The sequence below is a fragment of the Amblyraja radiata genome, chromosome 30 (genome assembly GCF_010909765.2).
Source record: "Amblyraja radiata isolate CabotCenter1 chromosome 30, sAmbRad1.1.pri, whole genome shotgun sequence".
NCBI lineage: Eukaryota > Metazoa > Chordata > Chondrichthyes > Rajiformes > Rajidae > Amblyraja > Amblyraja radiata.
This window is the reverse complement of record NC_045985.1, coordinates 29,169,292-29,196,701: the sequence shown is the minus strand read 5'-3', so window position 1 is coordinate 29,196,701 and position 27,410 is coordinate 29,169,292. Positions and strand designations below refer to the sequence as shown.

At 46.7% G+C, this 27,410-nt stretch overlaps 1 protein-coding gene across 1 annotated transcript in view; it reads left to right on the top strand.

The window, feature by feature from the left end:
- The window catches only part of LOC116990221 (collagen alpha-1(V) chain-like), a 131,893-nt gene extending 104,983 nt beyond the window's left edge, over nucleotides 1-26,910 (top strand). Inside the window, exons 46-55 of the mRNA XM_033047766.1 lie at nucleotides 2,112-2,165; nucleotides 3,232-3,339; nucleotides 4,003-4,056; nucleotides 8,527-8,562; nucleotides 9,528-9,581; nucleotides 12,823-13,093; nucleotides 15,675-15,787; nucleotides 18,948-19,016; nucleotides 22,130-22,363; nucleotides 25,706-26,910. Of these exons, the coding sequence (XP_032903657.1) occupies nucleotides 2,112-2,165; nucleotides 3,232-3,339; nucleotides 4,003-4,056; nucleotides 8,527-8,562; nucleotides 9,528-9,581; nucleotides 12,823-13,093; nucleotides 15,675-15,787; nucleotides 18,948-19,016; nucleotides 22,130-22,363; nucleotides 25,706-25,852 (1,140 nt within the window). The 3' untranslated portion in view covers nucleotides 25,853-26,910. The remainder of the gene's footprint in view (nucleotides 1-2,111; nucleotides 2,166-3,231; nucleotides 3,340-4,002; nucleotides 4,057-8,526; nucleotides 8,563-9,527; nucleotides 9,582-12,822; nucleotides 13,094-15,674; nucleotides 15,788-18,947; nucleotides 19,017-22,129; nucleotides 22,364-25,705) is intronic.
- Nucleotides 26,911-27,410: the final 500 nt, after the last annotated feature.

Genomic DNA, 27,410 nt, shown 5'->3' with positions numbered 1-27,410 from the left:
CAATTTTATCAAGCCAATTTGCCTACAAGTCTTTGGAGTATGGGAGGAAACTGGAGCACCACCCGGAGCAAACCCACGTGGTCACGGAGAGAATGTACAAACTCCGTACAGACAACACCCGTAGTCAGGATCGAACCTGCGTCTCTGGCGCTGAAAGGCAACAACTCTACCGCTGCGCCACCTGCTGGAAACATCCTCCCCTCAACCACCTTATCTCGGCCTTTCATTATTTGGTAGATTTCAATGAGATCCCAACAGTATGGAGTCCCCTGTCCCCTCTCCCTAGTACTGAGAGACCCACATAACCCAACAGCACCACCCCTCCCCACCCACCCCACTCCACCACCACAGTTCCAAGCCTCCCAGTACTAATCAAAGACCAGTCGCACCCCGGCCACTCCCTCTTCTCCCTCTCCCATCGGGCAAAACGTATAGAAGTGTGAAAACACACACCTCCAGATTCAGGGACAGTTTCTTCCCAGCTGTTATCAGGCAACTGAACCATCCTACCACAACCAGAGAGCAGTTCTGAACTACTATCTACTTCATTGGAGACCCTCAGACTATCTTTGATCAGACTTTATTGGACTTTATCTTGAACTAAACAATATTCACGTTATTCCCTTTATCATGTATCTGTAAACTGTGGACGGCTCGATTGTAATCATGCACAGTCTTTCTGCTAACTGGTTAGCACGTAACAATAGCTTTTCATTGTACCTCGGTACATGTGACAATCAGTCTCTCAACTCACTCGAGCCCCGCCGGTTTCGAAGCCCCAACAGCAGCATCCAGAAAATTCACTGGTAATAAACCTCGATATCCTGACAGCCTAGAACCACCCTGGTTCCCACCGAAGATAGACACAAAATGCTGGAGTAACTCAGCGGGACAGGCGGCATCTCTGGAGAGAAGGAATGGGTGATGTTTCGGGTCGAGACCCTTTTTCAGACCCACAAAACTTCACCCATTCCTTCTATCGCCAGAACATTTTCTGAAAATGAAAGTGGCAATGCCTGCGGGATTGTGCAAAACAACAGAAAGGAACTGAACCAGTATATGCATTAAAAAAAACACACAACAGTAATCACTACCTGGTGAGATCAGAGTTTACAGCCCTGATGGCCCTGTGGGAAGAAATTCCGTCTCATCCTCTCTGTTTTCGCAGCGTGACAGTGGAGGCATTTGCCTGACCATAGCAGCTGGAACAGTTCATTGCTGGGGTGGTAGGGGTCCTTCATGATCTTGCTGGCTCTGGATCTGCACCTTCTGGTGTACAGGTCCTGCAAGGGGGGGGGGCCCGAGTGTAGTTCCCATAGTGCGTTCGGCCGAACACACTACTCTCTGCAGAGCCTTCCTGTCCTGGGCAGAGCTGTTGCCAAACCAGATTGTGATGTTATCTGACAAGATAATTTCAACTGCACCAGAGTTAAAGGATTGAAGGATCCTCAGAGAGACTCCGAGTTTCCTCAGCTGCCTGAGGTGGTAAAGGCACTGCCTTGCCTTTCTCACCAGTGCTGCAGTGTGTGCTGTCCATGTCAGATGTGTGTTGTCCATATCAGTGGCTTAGACGGCTGGACAGAGACCCACTGATAACCTAACAACCAGATCTGAAGAAGGGTCTCGACCTGGAGGGTCTCCATTCCTTCTCTCCAGAGATGTTGCCTGTCGCATTGAGTTACTTGCATTTTGTGTGTTATCTTCAGCTCTACCAGCTGCACCACTGTGCCGCCCCTGTCTCTCGGTGACAATATTGCCCCTCCACCACTCTCTCTCTACATACTGTATTTGATGTGCCTGGGATTTGTATTTAACCCTGTATGCTGCCTTATCGACCTTCTCTGACTCTCTGCGGATTTGTCTTTTCATCTCTCCACAAGACTATGACACACAGGAGCAGAATCAGGCCATTCGGCCTATTGAGTCTACTTCACCATTTGGCAGTGGTCTACCCCTGAAGCCATGTTCTGCCGGTTCTACGGTTTGGCTGCAGAAGGGTCAAAGCCTTCAGCGAGAGTGGTGTACAGTGCATGCCCGCCTATTCTAGTGTCGCTGCACTGTGCTCTGCTCTTACAATGTTAATCCTTTCTTCTTTACTCCTCTGTCTATAGGGTCCCCCTGGTTTGCCTGGACTGAAGGGAGATGGCGGATCCAAGGGAGAGAAGGTGAGACTTACGATACGATATGATATGATAAAACTTTACTCATCCCAGGAGGGAGCTTGGTCTGCCAACAGTCATAAAAACGTAGAAACAGAAAATAGGTGCAGGAGTAGGCCATTTGGCCCTTTGAGCCAGCACCGCCATTCAATATGTTTATGGCTGATCATCCCCAATCAGTGCCCCGTTCCTGCATTCTCCCCATATCCCTAGATTCCGTTAGCCCTGAGAACAAAATCTAACTACCTCTTAAAAACATCCAGTGAATTGGCCTCCACTGCCTTCTGTGGCAAAGACCACGGATTCACAACTCTCCAGCTGAAAAGGTTTTTCCCCATCTAAATGGCCCAGACCTTATACATAAACCGTGACCCCTAGTTCTGGACTCCCCCAACATCGGGAACATTTTTCCTGCATCTAGCCTGTCCAACCCCTTAAGAATTTTATATGTGTCTATAAGATCCCCCTCTCACCTTTTTGTAAATTCCAGTGAATATAAGGTCTGCTGATCCATTCTTTCATCATATGTCAGTCCTGCCATCTGGTTAACCCGGTTAAACACAACACGAAAGATGAAACATGAAATTAAAGTGAGGAGTGGAAAGCCCAGGATTGGGGATATGCAAAGACTTCCCAAGGTTTAGTTTTGTTTACAGATACAGCGTGGACACAGGCCCTTCGGCCCACCGAGTCCGCACCGACCAGTGATCCACACACATTATCACTATCCTTCACACACTAGGGGCACTTTTTTTTAAACAGTTACACCAAGGCAATTAGTGAACAACCCTGCACGTCTTTGGAGTGTTTGAGGAAACCGAAGATCCCGGAGAAAACCCATGCGGTCATGGGGAGAACATGCAAACTCTGTACCGACAAGCACCCATAGTCAGGATCGAATCACAAGACCATAACACACAGGAGTAGAATCAGGCCATTCGGCCCATCGAGTATTCAATCATGGCTGACCTATGCTTCCCTCTCAACCCCATTCTCCTGCCACCTCCCTTCAACCCATGACGCCCTTACTAATCTCTCCTCTGTGTTTCTCTCCTCTGTGTTTCTCCTTTAGGGTCACCCCGGTCTCATTGGATTGATTGGACCTCCAGGAGAACAAGGGGAGAAGGGAGATCGAGGAGTCCCTGGTCGGACGGGACAGGGAGGTGTTAAAGGCGATGATGTAATTACCTGCAACCTTTGCTCTTTGGAATGTCTCAGCAATGGGGTCAACCATTGATGGGGTCAGCTTTGTGAAGTTGCTCCAACACACACACTATGTTCGAACTTCCATCCTAACCTGTAGCATAGAAACATAGAAACATAGACAATAGGTGCAGGATTAGGCCATTCAGCTCTTCGAGCCTGCACCGCCATTCAATATGATCCAAAAATATTTCAAAATCCAAAATCAGTAACCTTTCTCCCCAAATCCCTTGATTCCATTAGCCCTAAGAGCTAAATCTAACTCTCTCTTGAAAACATCCAGTGAATTGGCCTCCACTGCCTTCTGTGACAGAGAATTCCACAGATTCACAACTCTCTGGCTGAAAAAGTTTCCCCTCATCTCAGTCCTTATTGGACTACCCCTTATTCTTACACTGTGACCCCTGGTTCTGGACTCCCTCAACATCGGGAACTTACCGAGGCGGAGTGTATCTTTCTCAGTTGCAGTACTGTCACGAAACACCAGGGCAATGAAAACCATTGATAACTATGTTTATTTGCTTGGATCCACAAGCAGAATTGAAATGAATGGAGATATATTTCAAAGGTGACTCCATCAGTGGACTGACAGAAGTGTCTCCACACACAGATTTTCTCATTATCTTCTCTTTGCCCCTAGGGTATTTCTGGTGGAACTGGCCCCATCGGCCCAGGAGGCCCTCCAGGTTTACCGGTAAGTTTCACCGCCGGTGAAAGGTGGTCATTGCTGGTGCTGGTGGCAGGAACGCCGGGAGGGAGGGCTCCAGCCCCCAATCCTCCCAGTTCCTGCTATCTTTGGGAGAGGGGGGGGTGGGGGAGGCGTGTGTTGGGTTGGGACATTTGCTGGGGTGGGTACACACTGAGATGGGACCTTTGCTGAGGTGGGACAGGTGCTAGGGTGGAACGCATGCTGAGATGAGATGTTTGCTGGGGTGGGACGTGCCCTGGAGTTGTTAGAGTTAGACGTCTGTGGGGTTGGGCACTTATTGCAATGTTGTTGGCTGTGAGTTCTTTTATTCGGCCGGGTGTACAGGTCCACCTCCGATTATCCGGCAACTTATGGTCCAGAACCTCCTTTAATCTGAACACAATCCCGAGAGCATTGCATTCTTTTGGGACCTGCGCCTCCATCATGAAAGAGTTAATTCTTTGTTAATTGTTAATTCTATATTTAGGTTTCTGGCAGGAGGGGCATCATTAGTGGGTCAGAGGTGTACTGTTCAATTATTATTGAAAGTGGATAAAACGATACGATATAATATGATTCGATAGAACTATTTATCTGCCAACAATCATAAAAAACAAACTACATGAAGCATGAGATTAAAGTGATGAGTGGAAAGGCTTGGGGGATGTGCAAAGACTGGGAAGGGGGGGAGGGGGGGGGGGGTGGAGGATGGGAGTCGGTCTCAGTCTACCCCACGACAGAAGGGGGTGGCGTTGTACAGTTTGAAAGCCACAGGGAAGAAGGATCTCCTGTGGCGTTCTGTGCTGCATCTTGGTGGAACCAGTCTGTTGCTGAAGGTGCTCCTCAGGTTGACCAGTGTGTTGTGGAGGGCGTGAGCTGTATTGTCCAAGATGCTCCACAGTTTGAGGAGCATCCTCTCCTTCAAGACCACCTCCCATGAATCCAACTCTGCCCCCAGGATGCCCCCAAAAGCGGGCAAGGCTCTGGAACCAAGGGTGCCGGAAAATCGGTGGTGGACCTGTATTTGGGAAGGGGTTCTTGGTGGGGCATGTTACTCTTTAGGTGGGTGCTATTTGTTTGACGGGTGTGTGTGTGTTTATGGGCACAGGCCTCTGGTAGGGGATATGATGCAGATTAGACTCATGCTACAGTAGATGCGGTACTGGGGTTAGGGGGTCTCGTTAGTTGGGGGGGGGGTTGGCATGGAGGTGATGTCAGTTCCGGGGGGGGGGGGGGAGTGTTGTTGGTCGGCTTCTCTCTCACCGATGGGTCAGCCAATTTTCTAAACCCATCTTATACATTCCCTGTAAGTTCCCGCATTCTTCCTCAATGTCATTATGCTTCATCTCATCAAATACCCATTTTGCCGCCCATGTATATTAAATCAACCAACAATTCCATGTTCGACCCTCCCTGTTCATTGTTTAGTTTTAGGCTAGAGACACAGTGCGGAAGCAGGCCCTTCAGCCCACCTAGTCCATGCTGACCAGTGATTCCCGCATACTAACATGGTCCTGCACACACCAGGGACAATTTGCAATTTGCCAACCCAATTAACCTATGAACCTGTACGTCTTCGGAGTGTGGGAGGAAAATGGAGATCCCAGAGAAAACCCACATAGGTCACGGGGAGAACGTACAAACTCCGTATAGACAGCACCCATGGTCAGCATCGATCCCAGGTCTCTGTCACTGTAATAGCCCTGTCTCACAGTACGAGTTCATTCCAAGAGCTGTCCCGAGTTTAAAAAAAAATTAAACTCGTGGTAAGCACGGAGAATGAATGTAGCGGGTACGTCGGAGCTCGGGAACGTCTCTTAACGGCTCGTAACGCTAACGGCAGGTACTCGGGAAGACTCACTAATGGCAGGTAAGCTCGGGAAGACTTGTGAAGATTTTTCCACATGTTGAAAAATGTCCACGAGGGCCCCGAGTACCGACGAGCGGCCATTACCGTAAATCTCAGAGTTCGAATCAAGGCAAACTCGGGAGAACTCTTTGAATGAACTCGTACAGTGGGACAGGGCTTTCAGGCAGTAGCTCTACTGCGCCACCCTTAATTCCCATCTCTAGGTTAGACATGATATTCCTTCAACATATTCTTGCTGACTTTACAGTTTATTTAATCTATTATTTTATTTAATTATTTAATAAACTATCTAATCTACTCAATTCACTCTTCAAGTGACTGCATTCTGCCGCTCGATATACTAAACAAGGTTATACTTCAAGTTATACCTCGATACATTAGTTTATACAATGAACTAAACTCAACTATTGGTGTTTGACTTAGCATTGATCCCCCGTTAATCCGATGCTCCTTTGGGAGAAATGTAATCTTCAGAAAGACCAGCAAGACCTCAAGAACTCAATGAAATATGAGCCTGAATAGGAATTTTGAGTTTCTTAAAAAAAACTTCCTCCTCAATATTAATCACAAAATGCTGGAGTAACTCAGCGGGACAGGCAGCATTGCTGGAGAGAAGGAATGGGTGATGTTTCGGGTCAAGACCCTTCTTCAGACTGATGTCAGGGGAGTGGGTCTCATCAGTCTGAAGAAGGGTCTTGACCCGATATGTCATGCATTACTTCTCTCAAGAGATGCTGCCTGCCCCGCTGAGTTACTCCAGCAGTTTGTGACTATCTTCGATTTAAACCCGTATCTGCAGTTCCTTCCCACACCCCTCAATATTAATGTTTCATCTCATCAAATATCCATTTTGATGTCCATGTATATTAAATCAACTCACACTTCCATATTCGAACCTCCCAGTTCAATGTTAATTCTTATCTGTAGGTTAGACATGATATTCCTTGAAAATCATCTGCCTCCACTTTAAACACCTCCAATGACTTGGACTCTGCAAGTCTCTGGGATAGCGAACTCCAGAGGTTCATCAACCCATGTTAGACGTTTATACATATCACATTGTTAACCTATCAAGCAATCATTTCTATTGATGCTTGTGTATCAATACTCCAGTAAGCGATGGGACATACAGCCTTAGGTAGTTGTAGCTTTTAGGCGCAAAAATACACTAAAAACACCTTTGTTATTGAGAGAGTGAAATGTTCCAACTCCCACCACCGTTTTCCCCTTTGAAGTAATATGACTTAGTCATGGAGTCATCCAGCGTGGAAACTGGCTCTTCGGCCCAACTTGTCCATGCCGACCAACATGTAGTGCATCTACACTAGTCCCACCCGCCCACGTTTGGCCCATATCCCTCTAACCCTGTCCCATCCATGTACCTGTCTAAATGTTTCATGAATGCTGCAATAGTACCTCCCTCAACTATCTCCTGTGGCAGCTCGTTCCAACGCCCATCACGCTTGGTGTAAAAATGTTACGGCTCAAGTTCCTATTAAATCTTCTCCCCCTCCTCACCATAAGCCTATGTCCTCTGATTCTCGATTTCCCTATTCTGCAGCAAAAGACTGTTTGCCGGATTTTCTCCTCTCATAATTTGATACACCTTGTAAGATCACCCCTCATCCTCCTGTGCACCAAGGAATTAAGTCCTAGTCTACTAAACCTCCCCTGATAGCTCAGGCCCTCGTGTCCTGACAACATCCTGTTAAAACCTCTCTGCACCCGTTCCAGCTTGACATATTTCTATAACATGGTGACTAAATCTGAACACAATACGCTAAATGTGGCCTCGCCAACATCTTATATAACTGCTGCATCACCTCCCAACCTCTACTTTTTGACTTTACAATGTAATTTTCAGAAGCGCGAGTTTTATGAAGCATGCAATTATCACATTATAGCAGAACAACCTGTACTTGCATTCTTTAAAACGCCAAGAGTCAAGAGTGTTTTATTGTCATATGTCCCAGATAGAAGAACACAATTCTTACTTGCAGCAGCACAACAGAATATGCAAACATCGTACACTGTAAACAATATAATAAACGAGAGAGAGAATAAAAGTTCAGTGTGTGTATATATACACATACTCACAAATACACATATATGTAGATCATATATAAACATATATATAGATCATGCACACAGATGTACACACAAAAAATCAAACAATAATAGTGCAATAACAACAATAATAGTCGATGTAGTTCAGAGCTTATTTGAGGTTGTTGTGTTTAATAGTCTAATGGCTGTGGGGAAGAAGCTGTTCCTGAAACTGGACGTTACAGGTTTCAGACTCCTGTTCCATCTTCCCGATGGCAGGGGTGAAATGAGTGTGGCCAGGATGGTGTGGGTCTGTGATGATGCTGGCTGCCTTTTTGAGGCAGCGACTCCGGTAAATCCCTTCGATGGTGGGGAGGTCAGAGCCAGTGATGGACTGGGCAGTGTTCACTAATTATTGCAGTCGTCTTAGCTCCTGGGTATTCCAGTTGCCGAACCAGGCCGTGATGTAACCAGTCAATATGCTCTCTACTGTACATCTGTATCCTCTCTGACATGTGCCCATCTTAATACTCTTTGCTTTTGGTCTCTTTCTCTTCCAGGGTTCCCCTGGTCCAAAAGGTTCCAAAGGTTCTATGGTAAGTTAACCCGTTTCATAGTTATGATACGATATGATAGAACTGTATTCATCCCTGGAGGGAAATTGGTCGGCCAACAGTCATAACACACAAGGTACACAAAAACATGAAATTAAAATTAAATTCAAAGTTAACAAGAGAAAAAGACAAGCGACTGTTGGCTGGCTGCCGTTTGCACAGCGCCTTCACTGGAACAAACAAACAAACAAACAAACAAACAAACAAACAAACGTGGGCTTATCCCCTGGGCAGAGGATTTTAAAACTAGAGTGCCCCCCCTTTGTTCTACCACTGTCCCTCACGGCGATCGCCCCACACCGGGTGCTCCATTGTTCTTCAAGGTGGTCCCCCCAAGCTGGGTCCCCATTGTCTTCCCCTTCCCCACCCCCCCCCCCCCCCTCACGCTCGCGCCCGGAGCCAGATGTAGGAAGGAGAAACAAACCACAAAGGGTCAAGAGCAAACTCCTAAAGAGAGGATGCTTTGTTCAGGGATAATTGCTGGAAGCTTGTGTCCTTCCATGAGATATCGGGCGTCTAGAAAAAAAAACAAAGCAGTTGGAGACGGAAGAATCTAGAGCACTGCTGGAGGAACTCAGCGGGTCAGGCAGTATCTGAGTTTTAGAGATACAGCGTGGAAACAGGCCCTTCAGCCCACCGAGCCCACGCCGACCAGTGATCCTCGCTCATTAACACTACTCAACACCCACTAGGGACAAATTAGACATACACCAAGCCCAATTAACCTTCAAACCTGTATGTGGTGGGGGGGGAACAAACGATACCAGAGTAAACCCACGTGGGTCACGGGGAGAACGTACAAACTCCTCACAGACAGTACCCATAGTCGGGATCGAACCCGGGTTACGGGCGCTGCAAGCGTTGTAAGGCAGCAACTCTACCGCTGTGTCACCGTGGCCGTTGTTACCGATGTGTTTCACTAACTTCATCCCATTTGATTCTCACAGGGCACTGCCGGTACTAAAGGACAACGAGGTGTTCCTGGTGCTGCTGGCGCTCCTGTGAGTAGTACTTCATTACAATCTTATAACTTCATAAGCGAGAGGAGCAGAATTAGGCCATTCGGCCCATCAAGTCATCTGCAGAATTGTTAATCATATTGCCATCCAAGGCATCGTTGTATGTGACAAGCAACACAGGATCTAACACTAATCCTTGTGATCATAATTAGGCCATTCGGCCCATCAAGTCTACTCCGCCATTCAATCATGGCTGATCTATCTCTCCCTCCTAACCCCATTCTCCTGCCTTCTCCCCATAACCCCTGATACCCGTCCTGAGCAATAATCTATCTATGCCATTAAAATATCCATTGACTTGGCCTCCAGAGTCGTCTGCGGCAATGAATTCCACAGATTCATCACCCTCTGACTAAAGAAATTCCTCCTCATCTCCTTCCCAGGGAACATCCTTTAATTGTGAGGCTATGACCTCTGGTGCTGGACTTTCCTACAAGTGGGAACATCCTCTCCACATCCAGGCCTTTCACTATCCACAATCTCTGTCTGACCTTTCCTTCCTGCACAGAGCCAGACTGAGCTCAGTGAAGAGCTGGGGTCTCTGTCACAGTTGTTCCTGGTGTAGAGTAGTTGTCAGGCCAGACTGAGCTCAGTGATGAGCTGGGGTCTATGTCACAGTTGTTCCTGGTGTAGAGTAGTTGTCAGGTTGTCCACTCATGACCCTTGCCTGACAAACCAAATCTCTGGGCAAACTGAGCTCAGTGATGAGCTGGGGTCTCTGTCACAGTTGTTCTTGGTGTAGAGTAGTTGTCAGGTTGTCCACTCATGACCCTTGCTGGGGTCTCCGTCACAGTTGTTCCTGGTGTAGAATAGTTGTCAGGTTGTCCGCTCATGACCCTTGCCTGACAAACCAAATCTCTGGCCACACTGAGCTCAGTGATGAGCTGGGGTCTCTGTCACAGTTGTTCCTGGTGTAGAGTAGTTGTCAGGTTGTCCGCTCATGACCCTTGCCTGACAAACCAAATCTCTGGCCACACAAAATGGAAACATCAAAAAAAATCTACACCATGTCGTGGAAGTGTGAGATTGGTGAGTGTAGAGCGAGCTTCACTCTGAGTCTAAACCCAGGAGTGTGTGATGGGATGTGGGGAGAGCTTCACTCTGTTTCTGTCCCTGGGAGTGTTTGATGGGACAGTGTACCGGGAGCTTCATCCTGATGGGATGGTGTCAAATGAGATTCAATCTGAGTTTAACCTGTGTCTTTGTAAACTGGGATGGGACGAGCAGAAGGAGCTTCACACTGTGTCATAGAAACATAGAAACATATAAAATAGGTGCAGGAGTAGGCCATTCGGCCCTTCGAGCCTGCACCGCCATTCAATATGATCATGGCTGATCATCCAACTCAGTATCCTGTACCTGCCTTCTCTCCATACCCCCTGATCCCTTTAGCCACAAGGGCCACATCTAACTCCATCTTAAATATAGCCAATGAACAGGCCTCAACTACCTTCTGTGGCAGAGAATTCCACAGATTCACCACTCTCTGTGTGAAAAATGTTTTCCTCATCTCGGTCCTAAAAGATTACCCCCTTATCCTTAAACTATGACCCCTTGTTCTGGACTTCCCCAACATCGGGAATAATCTTCCTGCATCTAGCCTGTCCAACCTCTTAAGAATTTTGTAAGTTTCTATAAGATCCCCCCTCAATCGTCTAAATTCTAGTGAGTACAAGCCGAGTCTGTCCAGTCTTTCTTCATATGAAATTCCTGACATCCCAGGAATCAGTCAGGTGAACCTTCTCTGTACGCCCTCTATGGCAAGAATGTCTTTCCTCAGATTAGGAGACCAAAACTGTACGCAATACTCCAGGTGTGGTCTCACCAAGACCCTGTACAACTGCATTAGAACCTCTCTGCTCTTATACTCAAATCCTTTTGCTATGAATGCTAACATACCATTCGCTTTCTTCACTGCCTACTGCACCTGCATTCCTACTTTCAATGACTGGTGTACCATGACACCCAGGTCTCGTTGCATCTCCCCTTTTCCTAATCGGCCACCATACAGATAAAAGTCTGCTTTCCTGTTTTTGCCACCAAAGTGGATAACCTCACATTTATCCACATTATACTGCATCTGCCATGCCACGCCATGTCTAAGCCATGCACTAGCAATGTGTAATGGGATAGCGTAGAGGGAGCTTCATGTAAGGACAGAAGATGTGCAAAATGTGAAGCCAGAAGATTGACAATAGACAATAGGTGCAGGAGCAGGCCATTTGGCCCTTCGAGCCAGCACTGCCATTCATCGTGATCATGGCTGATCATCAACAATGAGTACCCCGTTCCTGCCTTCTCCCCATATCACCTGACTCCGCTATTTCTAAGACCCCCAGATAGAAGATAGAAGATTTAAGATAGAAGAATATAGGAGGAAGGGGGTGGATGGAGGGAGGGGGAAGGGGAGAAATTAATGCAACTCCAGATGGGGCACAGGGAAGATAGGGGGAAAAGAAACAAAAATGTGGAGGGAGAAGGGGGGATGTAATGTTGTTTGTAGGTTAGTTATATAAATTTGTAGAATCCAGTGTTTGTATCATTGAGTTAGTTGCCCAAGCCTTATGCACTTGTTACTAAGGCATTCTAAGCAATTACTTGAAGCTCTTCATCAGAATGGATGGTACTGGTTCAGGCATGTCACCTTGGTGTCTCTATTGGGAGAAAGGATATGTCAATCCATGAATTAGTCAAATCACTGAGCCTTAAGGCAGCGGCAGATAGATCCTTGAATAGTACGGGTGTCAGAGGTTATGTGGAAGGCAGGAGAATGGTGTTAGGAGGGAGAGATAGATCTGCCATGATTGAATAGCGGAGTAGACTTGATGGGCCGAATGGCCTAATTCTCTTATGATCCTATTATCTAAATGGAATATGAGGTGCTGTTCTTCCAGTTGGCTCGTGGTCTCACTCTGGCAATGGAGGAGGCCCAGGACAGAAAGGTCAGCGTGGGAATGGGAAGGGGAATTAAAATGGTTAGCAACCAAGAGATCGAGAAGGACTTGGTTGACTGAGGGCAAGTCTTGGGCTAAATGGTTGTTGAGTCTACGCCTGGTCTGGCCGATGTAATGGAGGCCACATTGGGTGCAGTAGATGGGGTTGGAGGAGGTGCTCGTGAACCCCGGTCTCACCTGGAAGGACTGCTGGGTTCCCAAGTTGGTTTTGGCTGGGTTTGACTGCAGCCACTGATGATGTCCTTGCCTCTCCTCCGTGGCCTTGCTAGGGTCCTCCAGGTGAAGTTATTCAGCCGCTGCCCATCCAGAGGCGCAAGAAGAGCAAGCGCTCGGTGCCCATCGACGGGAGCCAGATCCTGCCAGACGAGAGGATGATGGACGATGAGATCATGGACTACGCCGACGGCATGGAGGAGATCTTCGGGTCACTGAACTCACTGAAAACGGAGATCGAGCAGATGAGGCACCCAATCGGCACCAAGGAACATCCTGCCCGGACCTGCAGAGACCTACAGCTCTGTCACGAGGAGTACACTGACGGTGAGTGTTTTAACTACATGTCAGTTCCAGGATCTTTACTCCATGACAGTGGGCCGAAGGGCCTCCTCCTCTGTGCTGTACTGTTCTATGTTCTACAATAACATCAATTAGTCTAAGTACATTAGACCTTGACAGTGCAAAACAACACTCACTGGATACCCAGCCTCTGACCAGATGTTGCTAACTGCTGGAACAGTTTTCCTTGTGTAGGAAGGAACTGCAGAAGCTGGGTTAAACCGAAGATAGACACAAAAAGCTGGAATAACTCAGCGGGACAGGCAGCTTCTCTGGGGAAAAAGAATGGGTGACTTTTTGGGTCGAGACCCTTCTTCAGAATCTGATGAGGTCTGAAGGATGTTCTGATCAAGAAACGTTTTGGGTTAGGACCATTCTTCAAACATTCCAACCCGAAATGTCACCTATCTTTTTTCTCCAGAGATGCTGCCTGACCCGCTGAGTTACTCCAGTACCATGCGTCTATCTTCACCATTGATCAATGTCTCTGCAGCCTGACATCTTTGTTTATCTTTAGCCTCCTGTTTCCTGTTACTGGAAAACCAATCTTCCATTGATCTAACAAATGTGTGCTATAAAGGTCACCTCTATTTCACAAATTGACACATTCACATGTTTTAGGAGTTGAATTAGGCCATTCGGCCCATCGAGTCTACACCCCATCCAATCATGGCTGATCTCTGCCTCCTAATCCCATTTTCCTGCCTTCTCCCCATAACCCTTGACACCCATTCTAATCAAGAATTTGTCTTAAAAATATGGCCTCTGTGGCAATGAGTTCCACAGATTAACTATTCTCTGACTAAAGAAGTTCCTCCACATCTTTCTAAAAGAGCTCCTTTTAATTCTGAGCCTATGACCCAAAGCCTTAGACTCTCCCACCAGTGGAAACATCCTCTCCACATCTGCTCTCTCTATGCCTTTCATTATTCTGTAAGTTTCAATGAGGTCCCCCCTCAACCTTCTAAACTCCAGCGAGTAGAGGCCCAGTGCTGTCAAACGCTCATCATTTGCTAACCCACTCATTCTGGGATCATTCTTGTAAACCTCCTCTGGACCCTCTCCAGAGCCAGCACATCGGTCCTCAGACGTGGGGCTCAAATTTGCTCATAGTACCCCAAATGTGGCCTGACCAGCTCCTCGTAGAGCCTCAGCATTACATCGCTGTTTTTGCAATCAGTTCTATTGTCCTCAGCCAGGTTTACAACCCTCAATGATTAGTTTTGCTTTATTTAACTATGCTGTGGAATCTAAACACTGATGAAACTATTTATTACCTCTTAAAAATATCCTCACGTTCCTTTCACTATGTTGGTACCTTTTCTCATCATACTTTCCCAATGCATAAGCTCTTGGTTCAAACATATTACAAACTACTCACCTTTCTTATAATTTTCAGAATTTCATATCATAATTGTTTACAGACTCTGGTCACCTCAGTTAGGGCCTGTGCTACTTAGTTTACATTCATTTTAGAGATCTAGGTCCTTTGGCCAAACGAGTTCGCACCAACCAGCGATCCTAGCACATTAACATGGTCCTGCACACACTCGGGACAATTTACATACTGTATATACCAAGTCAACTAATCTACAAACCTTGTACGTCTTTGGAGAGTGGGAGGAAATGGAAGATAGGCCATTTGGAAGAATGGGCTGAAAGATGGCAGATGGAGTTTAATGCTGATAAGTGTGAGGTGCTACATCTTGGCAGGACAAATCAAAATAGGACGTACATGGTAAATGGTAGCGAATTGAGGAATGCAGTTGAACAGAGGGATCTAGGAATAACTGTGCATAGTTCCCTGAAGGTGGAATCTCATGTCGATAGGGTGGTAAAGAAAGCTTTTGGTGTGCTGGCCTTTATATATCAGAGCATTGAGTATAGAAGTTGGGATGTAATGTTAAAATTGTACAAGGCATTGGTGAGGCCAATTCTGGAGTATGCTGTACAATTTTGGTCGCCCAGTTATAGGAAGGATGTCAACAAAATAGAGAGAGTACAGAGGAGATTTACTAGAATGTTGCCTGGGTTTCAGCAGCTAAGTTACAGAGAAAGGTTGAGTAAGTTAGGTCTTTATTCTCTGGAGCGCAGAAGGTTAAGGGGGAACTTGATAGAGGTCTTTAAAATGATGAGAGCGATAGACAGAGTTGACGTGGACAAGCTTTTCCCATTGAGAGTAGGGAAGATTCAAACAAGAGGACATGACTTCAGAATTAAGGGACAGAAGTTTAGGGGTAACATGAGGGGGAACTTCTTTACTCAGAGAGTGGCAGCTGTGTGGAATGAGCTTCCAGTGGAAGTGGTGGAGGCAGGTTCGATTTGATCATTTAAAATTATATTGGATAGGTATATGGATGGGAAAGGAATGGAGGGTTATGGTCTGAGTGCAGGTAGATGGGACTAGGGGAAAATAATTGTTCGGCACGGACTTGTAGGGTCGAGATGGCCTGTTTCCGTGCTGTAATTGTTATATGTTATATGGTTATATCGAAGCAGCTCTACCCGCTGCACCACCTCATTGTCTGTGGAGTTTTTACACCTGCCTTTCTCCTTGTCCGCTCAGGTGAATATTGGGTCGACCCCAACCAGGGCTGTGCGGCTGATGCCTTCAAGGTTTACTGTAACTTCACCGCAGGAGGAGAGACCTGCATCTTCCCAGACAGAAAATCCTCAGGGGTGAGTGGAGAGACGGGACCGTCTGGGGCAATCCTTGGCATCAGCTTCAGTTTCAGTTTAGAAACATAGAAACATAGAAAATAGGAGCAGGAGTAGGCCTTTCGAGCCAGCACTGCCATTCAATATGATCATGGCTGATCATCCTAAATCAGTTCCCCATTCCTGCTTTCTCCCCATATCCCTTGATTCCATTAGACCCAAGAGCTGTATCTAATTATTTCGTGAAAACATCCAGTGAATTGGCCTCCACTGCTTCTGTGGTAGAGAATTCCACAGATTCACAACTCGCTGGGTGAAAATTTTTTTCCTCTTCTCAGTCCTAAATGAGGAAATTCTTATATTGATATTGTGACCCCTGGTTCTGGACTTCCCCAACATCAGGAACATTTTTCCTGCATCTAGCCTGCCCAATCCCTTAATAATTCGATATGTTTCTATGTTTCTATAAGTTCCTATAAGTTTAGTTTAGTGTCACCTGTAACAAGGTACAGTGAAAAGTTTTTGTTGCATGCAATCCGGTCAGAGGGAAGACAATACATGATTACAATCGAGCCATTTACAGTGTACAGATACATGATAAGGGAATAACGTTCAGTGCAAGGTAAAGGCAGCAAAGTCCGATCAAGGATAGTCCGAGGGTCACCAATGAGGTAGATAGTAGTTCAGGACTGCTCTCTGGTTGTGGTAGGATGGTTCAGTTGCCTGATAACAGCTGGGAATAAACTGTCCCTGAATCTGGAGATGTGCGTTTTCATGCTTCTGTACCTCTTCCCCAATGGGAGAGGGGAGGAGATGGAATGGCCAGGGTGTGATTGGTTCATGATTATGCTGCTGGCCTTGCCCTCACTACACACACAAACATGAGAAGCAGCAGAACAAAGAAGGACCCGGCCACTGGGGGGCCATTGGAGGGGCTACAGTTAAACGAAGAAGGACCCAGCATGTGGGGGGCTGCCGAGAACAATGGGGGACCTGGCGTGTTGTGGGGGGGGGGGGCTGCCGCGAGAACAAAGAGGGCCAGGAAGGCACAGTGGGCTGCCAACAGCTACCCTGCCCCACAACCCCAGAGACCCGGTTCGATACTGATCTCTGGTGCTTCCTGTGGTGAGTTTGCAATGTTCAGTTTAGTTTAGAGATACAGCGCCGAAACTGGCCCTTTGGCCCACCGAGTCCGCGCCGACTAGCGATCCCCGCACACTAACAGTTGCAGTCACAGTTTACTTTAGAGTTACGTGTGCCGAGGTGCAGTGAAAAGCTTTTGTTGCGTGCTAGCCAGTCAGCGGAAAGACAATACATGATTACAATCGAACCGTTCACAGTGTATGGATGCAAGATAATGTAAGACATGTTGCTGCAGGAGCAGAGATTTAAGAGAGTGGACCTTGTAATATGTGATTGGAGATTTGCTTCTGTGGCTAGCACACATATAGTTGCCTGGGTTGGGGCCATCTTGAAATCCTACACACACTAGGGACAATTTACAATTGTACCAAACTAATCACCTTACAATCATGTACTTCTTTGGAGTGTGGGAGGAAACCGGAGCACCCAGAGAAAACCCAAGCGGCCACAGGGAGAACGTACAAACTCCGTACAGACAGCACCCATAGTCAGGATCAAACCCGGGTCTCTTGCGCTGCAAGGCAGCAACTCTACCGCTGCACCACCGTGCCACCCTGGAGCGCTGGTTGCGCAGGACTCCTCCCACATATAGTAGACCAATGGATATATAAAGTGTTCAATGCGGTTCCCAATGTTCATGAGGGCCCCCTTTGTACTCTCGACACTCCTCCTTGCTGGGATTAGTCAGAGCGTGGTGAATCTATGGAATTCATTGCCACAGACGGCTGTGGGAGCCAAGTCAGAGATAGATAGATTCCTGATTACTACTGGTGACAGGGGTTATGGGGAGAAGGCAGGAGAATGGGGATGGAAGGGAGAGATAGATCAGCCATGATTAGATTTTCTGGGCCGAATGGTCTAACTCTGCTCCTATCACTTATGACCTTATGGATCAGTTGATTAATTATCCCCAGTACAATTCCCAAGATGGACACTAAATGCTGGAGTAACTCAGCGGGACAGGCAGCTTCTCTGGAGAAAAGGAAAAGGTGGCATTTTGGGTCAAGACCCTTCTTCAGATGCTGGCTGTCATGCTGAGTTACTTCAGCATTTTGTGTCTCTCTTTGGTGTAAACCAGCATCTGCAGTTCCCTTCTACACATTTCCCCTGGTGTTCAGATGAGTGGTGGGGTCAGGAGGGAGTTGAAGGGAATGTAGGAATTGTGTGGTGGAGTGGAAGCATAGCTGATGGAATGGACTTGGTGACCTGTTTCTGCACTGAATCTCTCCAAGTTCTTGCCACATTGGCCTTCAGCAGTCAGAGTATTGAGTATAGAAATTGGGAGGTTATGTAGCAGTTTTACAGGACGTTGGTGAGATCACATTCAGAGTATTCCATTCAGTTCTGGGCACCATGTTATAGGAAATATATTCTCAAGCTTGAATGGGTTCAGAGAAGATTTACGAGAATGTTGCTAGGACTAGAGGGTCTGAGCTACAGGGAGAGGCTGAGCAGGCTGGGTCTCTATTCCTTGGAGCACAGGAGGAGGGGGATTTCTTATAGAGGTGCACAAAATCAAGTGAGGACTAAATCAGGTAAATGCACAGAGTCTCTTGCCCAGAGTAGGGGAATCGAGGACCAGAGGACATACTGTAGGTTCAAGGTGAAGGGGAAAAGATTGCATAAGAATGTTAGGGATAACTTTTTCACAAAAAAGGGTGGTGGGTGTATGGAACAAGTTGCCAGAGGAGGTAGTTGAGGCTGGAACTGTCCCAACGTTTTAAGAAACAGTTAGACAGGTACATGGGTTGGACAAGTTTGGAGGGATATGGACCAAACGCAGGCAGGTGGGACTAATGTAGCTGGGACGTGTTGGACGGTGTGGGCAGGTTGGGCCGAAGGGCCTGTTTCCATACTGTATCACTCGATAATTCTAAGTACGGGACTGGTGGCAGGGAATGTCTTGGTTCATGGGGAATACGGTTGAAATGTTGTACAGTGCGGGGGTGAAGGCCGGCTGTGCAGGGGTGTGAGAACACGCATGGTTGTTATAGAATGTAACGTGGGCAGTCACGTTATCTGATGGTCTGACCTACAGGTGAAGATGTCCTCGTGGAACAACGAGCACCCCGGCGCCTGGTTCAGTGAGTTCAAACGAGGAGCGCAGGTAAGATTCAGGAACAAAATAACTCATCGCGATCGGTACTATGGGACAGTGGAACCAGGGGAGTGTGAGTGTTTATGTATGTGTGTGCGTGTGTTTCTGTGTGTGTGAGTGTATTTCAGTAAATGTGTGTTTGTATGCATGTATGTGGCTATGTGTGTGAGTGGTTGTGTGTATGTGTCTATGTATGTGTTTGTATGCATGTATGTGGCTATGTGTGTGTGTGAATGTGGTTGTGTGTTTATGTAAATATAGTTGTGTTTACATGTGTGTGTATGTGTGTGTTTCTGTATATATGGTTATGTATACAAGTATGTGTGTGTGTGGTTGCGTGTATGTGGGTTTCTGTATATATGGTTGTGCGTACATGTGGTTGTGTGTCAATGCAGGTGTATGTGAGGGTGTGTGTACATATGTGTGTCTGTGGTTGTGTATATGTGGTTGTGTATATGTGTGTTATGTATGTGGCTGTCTGTATGTGCGTTGGTGTATATATGCTTATGTGTACATGTGTTTCTGTGTATGTGATTGTGTGTGTGTGCATGTGTTTACATAAGTGTGTGCTTATGAGTGTGTGTGTGGTTTTCCGTGTGCATGTGTGTATGTGGTTGTGGTTTGCATGCTTGTATCTCATGTGTGTGTCTTGTGTGTGTATTGCATGCTTGTATGTGTGTGTGTTTGCATATTTGTGTGTGCATTTGTATTCACGTGTCTGCTTGTGTGCATATGCTATACAGTCAACCACATATACACATAATCACAGACAAACACAACACTCTACCATATATACACAAACGCACATATACACAACCTCATATGCACAAACACACAACCACAAACTATACAGAATAGTGAAAGGCCTAGATAGAGTGGTTTCTAAAGGCCTAGATAGAAAAGGTTTCCACTAGTGGGAGAGTCTAGGACCAAAGGTCCTCAGAATTAGTTCTTAGTCAGAGCGTGGTCAATCCGTGGAATTCGTCGCCACAGAAGGCTGTGGAGCCCAAGTCAACGGATATCTTTAAGGCAGAGACAGTTATATCTAAGGTACACAAAATTGCTGGGGGAACTCAGCGGTTGCAGCAGCATCTATGGAGCGAAGGAAATAGGCGACGTTTCGGGCCGAAACCCTTCTTCAGACGGCCCGAAACATCGCCTATTTCCTTCGCTCCATAGATGCTGCTGCACCCGCTGAGTTTCCCCAGCAATTTTGTGTACCTTCGATATTCCAGCATCTGCAGTTCCCTTTTGGACAGTTATATCTAGATTGGTACGGGTGTTAGGAGTTATGGGGAGAAGGCAGGAGGTTGCGGTTAGGAGGGAGAGATAGATCAATAGACAATAGGTAGGTGCAGGAGGAGGCCATTCAGCCCTTCGAACCAGCACCGCCATTCAATGTGATCATGGCTGATCATCCACAATCAATACCACGTTCCTGCCTTCTCCCCATATCCCCTGACTCCACTATCTTTAAGAGCCCTATCTAGCTCTCTCTTGAAAGTATCCAGAGAACTGGCCTCCTCCACCCTTTGAGGCAGAGAATTCCACAGGCTCACCACTCTCTGGGTGAAAAAGTGTTTCCTCATCTCCGTTCTAAATAGCTTACCCCTTATTCTTAAACTGTGGCCCCTGGTTCTGGACTCCCCCAACATCGGCAACATGTTTCCTGCCCTCTAGCTTGTCCAAGCCCTTAATAATCTTATATGTTTCAATAAGATGCCCTCTCATCCTTCTAAATTCCAAAGTATACAAGCCCAGCCGCTCCATTCTCACAGCCATGATTGAATGGTGGAGTAGGCCGAATGGTCTAATTCTGCTCCTATCACTTATGACCTTATGACCTATTGGGAGAGGTTTAGTTGGCAAGGAGTTTTTCCTTGGAGCACAAGAGGATGAGGAGTGATCTTACAAAGGTGTACAAGGTCATGAGTGGAACAGAGAAGGTAAATGCACCCTTTTACCCAGAGTGGGGGTATCAAGAACCAGAGGATATAGGTTTAAGGTGAGTGAGGAAAGATTTAATAGGAACCTTTTTACACAAAGGGTGATAGGTATATGGAACGAACTGCCAGAGGAGAGACTATCACAATGTTTAAAATACATTTCGGCAGGTACATGGATAGGATAGGTTTAGACGATTATATTGGCCAAACGCAAGCTGGTGGGACTATTGTAGATGGGACATGTAAGTCAGTGCGGTTGGGCAAGTTGGGCTGAAGGGCCGGTTTCCATTCGGTATGACTCTATTACTCTTTGATGTATGGGGGTTTTGACCAAGTGTGGTAAATGGGATGAGTGGAGGTGGATAGTATACATGGACATGTTGGGCTGAAGGGTCTGTTTCTCTGTTGTAGGACTCTATGACTCTATGATGTAGAAGGGCACAGATCAAGCATGAGAAATGAGATGAATGGACATGGTGTTCAGTTTCAGTACAGTTTAGTTTATTGTCACATGTACTGAGGTACAGTGTAGACCTTTTGTTTCGTGCTAAGCAGCCTGTAGAAAGACAATGCATAATTACCATTGAACAATTCACAGTGTATAGATACATGATAAAGGAACAACATTTAGTGCAAGGTGAAGCCAATAAAGTCCAAACCGAATAAAGGTAGTCTGAGGTAGATAGTAGTTCAGTACTGCTCTCTAGTTGTGGTAGGATGGGTTTGTTGCCTGATAATAGCTGGGAAGAAACTGTTGCTGAATATGCAGGTGTGCGTTTTCACACATCTATACCTTTTGCCCGATGGGAAAGGGAAGAAGTAGAGTGGCCAGGGTGTGACACATCTTTGATTATGCTGTTGGCCTTGCCGAGGCAGCGTGAGGTGTCAATAGAAGGGAGGTTGGTTTGCGTGATGGTCTGGGCTGTGTCCGCAATTCGCAACTCCCTGTGGCCTTGGATGGAACATTTAGGCTGAAGGGTCTGTTACTGTGCTGCAGGACTCTATGAGTTGGGAACATCATGTAAGACCGTTATTATAATTGCTGCTTCAAAGAGATTTGTGCCAATTTGGGCCGTTGTATATTCCTGCGTTATCAACCCTTGCTTCGTTGACAGAGAGAGGCTTTGGGGGAGTTCCGTGGTGTGTTCTAAACGCAACGCCTTGTCTCCCTTGCAGTTATCCTACGTGGACTCGGACAATAACCCCATCGCTGTGGTCCAGATGACCTTCCTGCGGTTACTGAGTGTGGCGGCACGCCAGAACTTCACCTACCACTGTCACCGCTCGGTTGCCTGGTACCACATGGCAGCCGACAACTACAACAAGGCCATGCGCTTCCTGGGCGCCAACGATGAGGAGATGTCCTTCGATAACAATCCATACATCAAGGCCATCGTGGATGGCTGTGCAGTAAGTCCGAGTCCTTCACCTTGGTGATACTTTATTGCCTAATATAGCCAAGTAATATATTTCTCATTTACCTTATCCCTAACCAGTCTGAAGAAGTGTCTCGACCTGAAACGTCACCCATTCCTCCTCTCCAGAGTTGCTGCCTGTCCCGCTGAGTTACTCCAGCATTTTGTGCCTATCTTTGGTTTAAACCAGCATCTGCAGTTTCATCCTACATGCAAAGTAAGCAAAGGGTCGCCACATACAGGGCACCAACAAAGTAACAAAACTATTTATTATAACCCTGTTACAGGCACCACTCAATAGACAATAGACAATAGGTGCAGGATTAGGCCATTCGGCCCTTTGAGCTAGCACCGCCTTTCAATGTGATCATGGCTGATCATCCCCAATCAGTACCCCTTTCCTGCCTTCTCCCCATATCCCCTGGCTCCGCTATCCTTAAGAGCCCTATCTAGCTCTCTCTTGAAAGTATCCAGAGAACCTGCCTCCACCGCCCTCTTTTATATGCACTCCGGAGTGCATATATAAAATGAACAGTCACAGAGTGATACAGTCTGGAAACAGGCCCTTCAGCCCAACTTGGCCACACCAGCCAACATGTCCCAGCTACACTAGTCCCACCTGCCTGCTAAAAGGTCATAATATTCCTCCAAACCTGTCCTGTCCAAGTACCTGTCTAACTGTCGCGATACGCCCTGTGATAGACCCTGTTTCTTAAACGTTGCGATAGACCCTTCTCTGGCAGCTTGTTCCATGCACCCTTTGTGTGAAAAAGTTACCCCTCAGCTTCCTATTAAATCATTCCCCTTTACATTAAACCCATGTCCTCGTTTCACCTACTCTGTGCATCTACCCAATCTATTCCTCTCATGATTCTATACACCTCTATATGATCACACCCTACCCTCCTGCACTGCAAGGAATAGAGTCCCAGCCTACTCAAACTCTCCCCACAGCTCAGACCCTCAAATCCTGGCAACATGTTCGTAAATCTTCTCTGTATCCTTTCCTGTTTGACAACATCTTTCCTCTATAATGGTGCCCAGAACTGAACACAATACTCCAAATACGGCCTCAGCAACGTCTTATATAAATGAAACATGACCTCCCAACTTCTATATTCAATTTGACCAGCACATCTCCTTTGAACATTTCCCCTCTGATGTTAAAGCTATGCCACTTTGTCTTTGACAATTCCATCCTGGAAAATAGTTGCTGACTTTCTATGCTATCTGTGCCTTTCTGCCTCTCATCATTTTATATACTTCTATCAGTTCTCCCTTCAATATTCGATGTTGCAGAGAAAACAACCCAAGTCTTTCCATCCTCTTCTAATGGTGAATATCCTCTATTCCGGACAGCTCTCCTGCACCCAGTCCAAAGCCTCCACATCCTACTGCATGGGTCTGTAACATAGGACAGTACAGGAACAGGACCACAATGTTGAAGATGATGCCAAGATATACTAATCTCCGCTGCCTGCATGCAGTCCTTGTACCTCCATTCCTTACAATATCAGAGTACCTAATCCTACTGCATATCCGTGTGTCTATTCCTAATGCATATCCATCTGCCTATTCCTACTGAAGATAGACACAAATAGCTGGAGTAACTCAGCCAGTCAGGCAGCATCTCTGGAGAAAAGGAATAGGTGACGTTTCGGGTCAAGACCCTATTTCAGACTGGCTGCAAAACATGTGCTTATTCCTACTGCATATCCATGTGTATCTTGTTATGTGCCTACTCCAGTTTCCTCTCACATGCCGCTTAGTAGGTTAATTGGTGGAAACGTTAACTCCCCCCCCCCCCCTCAGAGTTGGAGGGTGGCTGGAGGATTGATGGGAGGGGTGGGAGAATCGGTGGGAAGGAGGGGAATTGGTGAAGATGGAGGAAGGGCCTTGATGGGAATGCAAATGGAACAATAGGATTGGTGTAGACGGGCATTTGACAAGGTTTGCCGAAGACCATGTTTACCACGGTGGCACAGCGGTAGAGTTGCTGCCTCACAGCGCCAGAGACCCGGGTTCAATCCTGACTACGGGTGCTGTCTGTACAGAGTTTGTACATTCTCCCTGTGATCTGCGTGGGGTTTTCCTTGTTTCCTCCTACACGTGCAGGTTTGTTGGTTAATTGGCTTTGGTACACATTGTAAATTGTCCCTAGTGCATGCAGGATAGTGTTAATGTGCGGGGATCGCTGGTCGGCACAGACTCGGTGGGCCGAAGGGCCTGTTTCTGCGCTGCATCTATAAACTAAACTATACTGATGAACCTGTCAGAGTTTGGCATGCCCGGTGCTGTAGATGTTTTGTGTAGGAAGGAACTGCAGATGCTTGTTCAAACCGAAGATAGACACAAAAGTCAACTCAACGGGACAGGCAGCATCTCTAGAGAGAAGGAATGGGTGACGTTTCGGGACGAGACCGTTCTTCAGACTGAAAGTGACGGGAAAGTGAAACGAGAGATATAGACGATGATGGAGAGAGATACAGAACACTTAATGCCAGATATGCAAAAAAATATCAATGATAAAGGAAACAGGCCTTTGTCAGCTGTTTGTTAACATAGAAACATAGAAAATAGGTGCAGGAGGAGGCCATTCGGCCCTTCGAGCCAGCACCGCCATTCAATGTGATCATGGCTGATCGTCCCCTACCAATAACCCATGCCTGCCTTCTCCCCATATCCCTTGACTCCACTAGCCCCTAGAGTTCTATCTAACTCTCTCTTAAATCCATCCAGTGACATGGCCTCCACTGCCCTCTGTGGCAGGGAATTCCACAAATTCACAACTCTCTGGGTGAAAAAGCTTTGCCTACCCTTTATTCTAAGACTGTGGCCCTGGTTCTGGAATCGCGCAACATTGGGAACATTTTTCCTGCATCTAGCTTGTCCAGTCCTTTTATAATTTTATACATTTCTTTAAGATCCCCCTCATCCTAGCCTAGCCTTTTCAATCTTTCCTCATATGACAGTCCCGCCATCACAGGGATCAATCTCGTGAACCTACGCTGCACTGCCTCAATCACAAGGATGTCCTTCCTCAAATTAGGAGACCAAAACTGTACCAGAGCCCTATACAACTGCAGAAAAACTTCTTTACTCCTATACTGAAATCCTCTTGTTATGAAGGCCAACATTCCATTAACTTTCTGTTGGGTGAGAACGAGAAGCTGGTGCGACTTGGGTGGGGGAGGGGTGGAGGGAGAGGGGATGCCGGGGTTACTTGAAGTTAGATCAATCAAACAGCTGGGTTGTTAGCTGCCAAAGCGGAATATAAGATGCTGTTCCTGGTGCTTTGCTCCGAATTAATTAGTGTCTCTTTCTTCTCTCCGACCAGCTGAGGAAAGGCAGTGACAAGACTGTTCTGGAGATCAACACTCCGCAGGTCGAACAGATGCCCTTCGTGGACGTGCTGTTCACTGACTTCACCGAGCCCAACCAGAAGTTTGGCTTCGATGTGGGACCTGTTTGTTTCCAGGGCTAAAGCTCAGCCGCCCAATGACCCCCACAACCAACCCGAACCACCATGACTAGCGTCACTACCGCCCGCTGACTCCCCACCCCCTCCCTCTTCTCACCCCTGTTCGCCTGAGCTACGACTCGAGGAACGGAAGTCACCCCAGGCTCGCTTTGCTCACCTTACAGAAGACCAGAAGAACAGTTACTTACGTGAAGCAAAGCGCAACACAGCAAAAATGACCTGTTGTACCATCAACTGCATCCTCCTCCCCTCATCCTCCATCACCTTTACCACCAGTTTCCCTCTGGAGGTAGTGGCCTGGTTTGGCGCTGAGTGTTATATTTTTATTAAGGAAAGCAGCCAGAAGAGAAATATTCCTTTTTTTCTAATTAAAAATGTTCTCCATAGATTGTAATATAAAAAAAACCACAGCAGAAAAGAGAGAGACGATATTATTTAATTCGTTCACCTGCCATAAAATTGAACCAAACAGCAAATAAAAGAATAATTAAGTCTGTGAAGCTTTACTAGTAAATATGGTGCTCCAAAATTGTATTTACTCTCCTTTTTTACAAAATGAAAAGGTGCTCAGAGTGTTATTATATGTTTGTAAGTATTTGTTATTTCTAATGTAAAATATATCTATAAATTGCTGCTTGTCGTGTTACTTTTCTGTATAGGAAGGTGGCTGGTGCCTTTTCTATCTCTCTTTCTCTTAATCATCTGCTTCCTTCTCTCTTGCCATTGACGCACTCTCACTGGTGCATGTTCTCCTGAAGTCACCTTCTCTCTCTCTCTCTCTCTCTCCCTCTTCCTCACCCGCTCCCGCCCTCCTCTCGCCCACCTCTCGCCCACCCTTCTTCTCCTCCCTGGCATTTATAGTTATTTGCACAATCCCGCATTTACAGATTCCAGATCCCTGGCAAATGCGTGCTTCCACTGATGTGGATCTGCATGCAATGACCCCCCCCCCCCACTCCTCCCTCCAAGGTTATCTGTAGTTGCATGTCAGAGCACTCACTGTACTGTACTGTTTCTGTCTCAGTCGAGCGAATCTTTGAATAGATCGAAAATCACCAACATCGCACTGCCTGTCTCTCTTTCTTTGTGAGTTTTCATTTGCTATTTCCAAGCAGTGGAGGTGAAAAGCAGAGTATCCGCCTTAGAACGGGATGGCACGGTGGCGCAGCGGTAGAATTGCTGCCTCGGAGCGCCACAAACCCAGGTTCAATCCTGACTGCGGGTGCTGTCTGTATATTCTCTCTGTGACCACGTGGGTTTTCTCCGAGATCTTCAGTTTACTCCCACACTCCAAAGATGTACAGATTTGCAGGCTAATTGCCTTGGTATAAATGTAAATTGTCCCTGGTGTGTGTAGGATAGTGTTAGTGCACGGTGTGATCGCTGGGTGGGCATTGACTCGGTGGGCCTGTTTCCGCGCTGTATCTCTAAACTAAACTAAAATACAGATGATGGAACCTGAAATTAAAAAATGTAAACTGCTGGAAAGACTCGGTAAGTCAGGCAGCATCTGCGGTGAGAAAAAGCAATCAGCATCTTAGGTCTGTGACCTTGGTCAGAT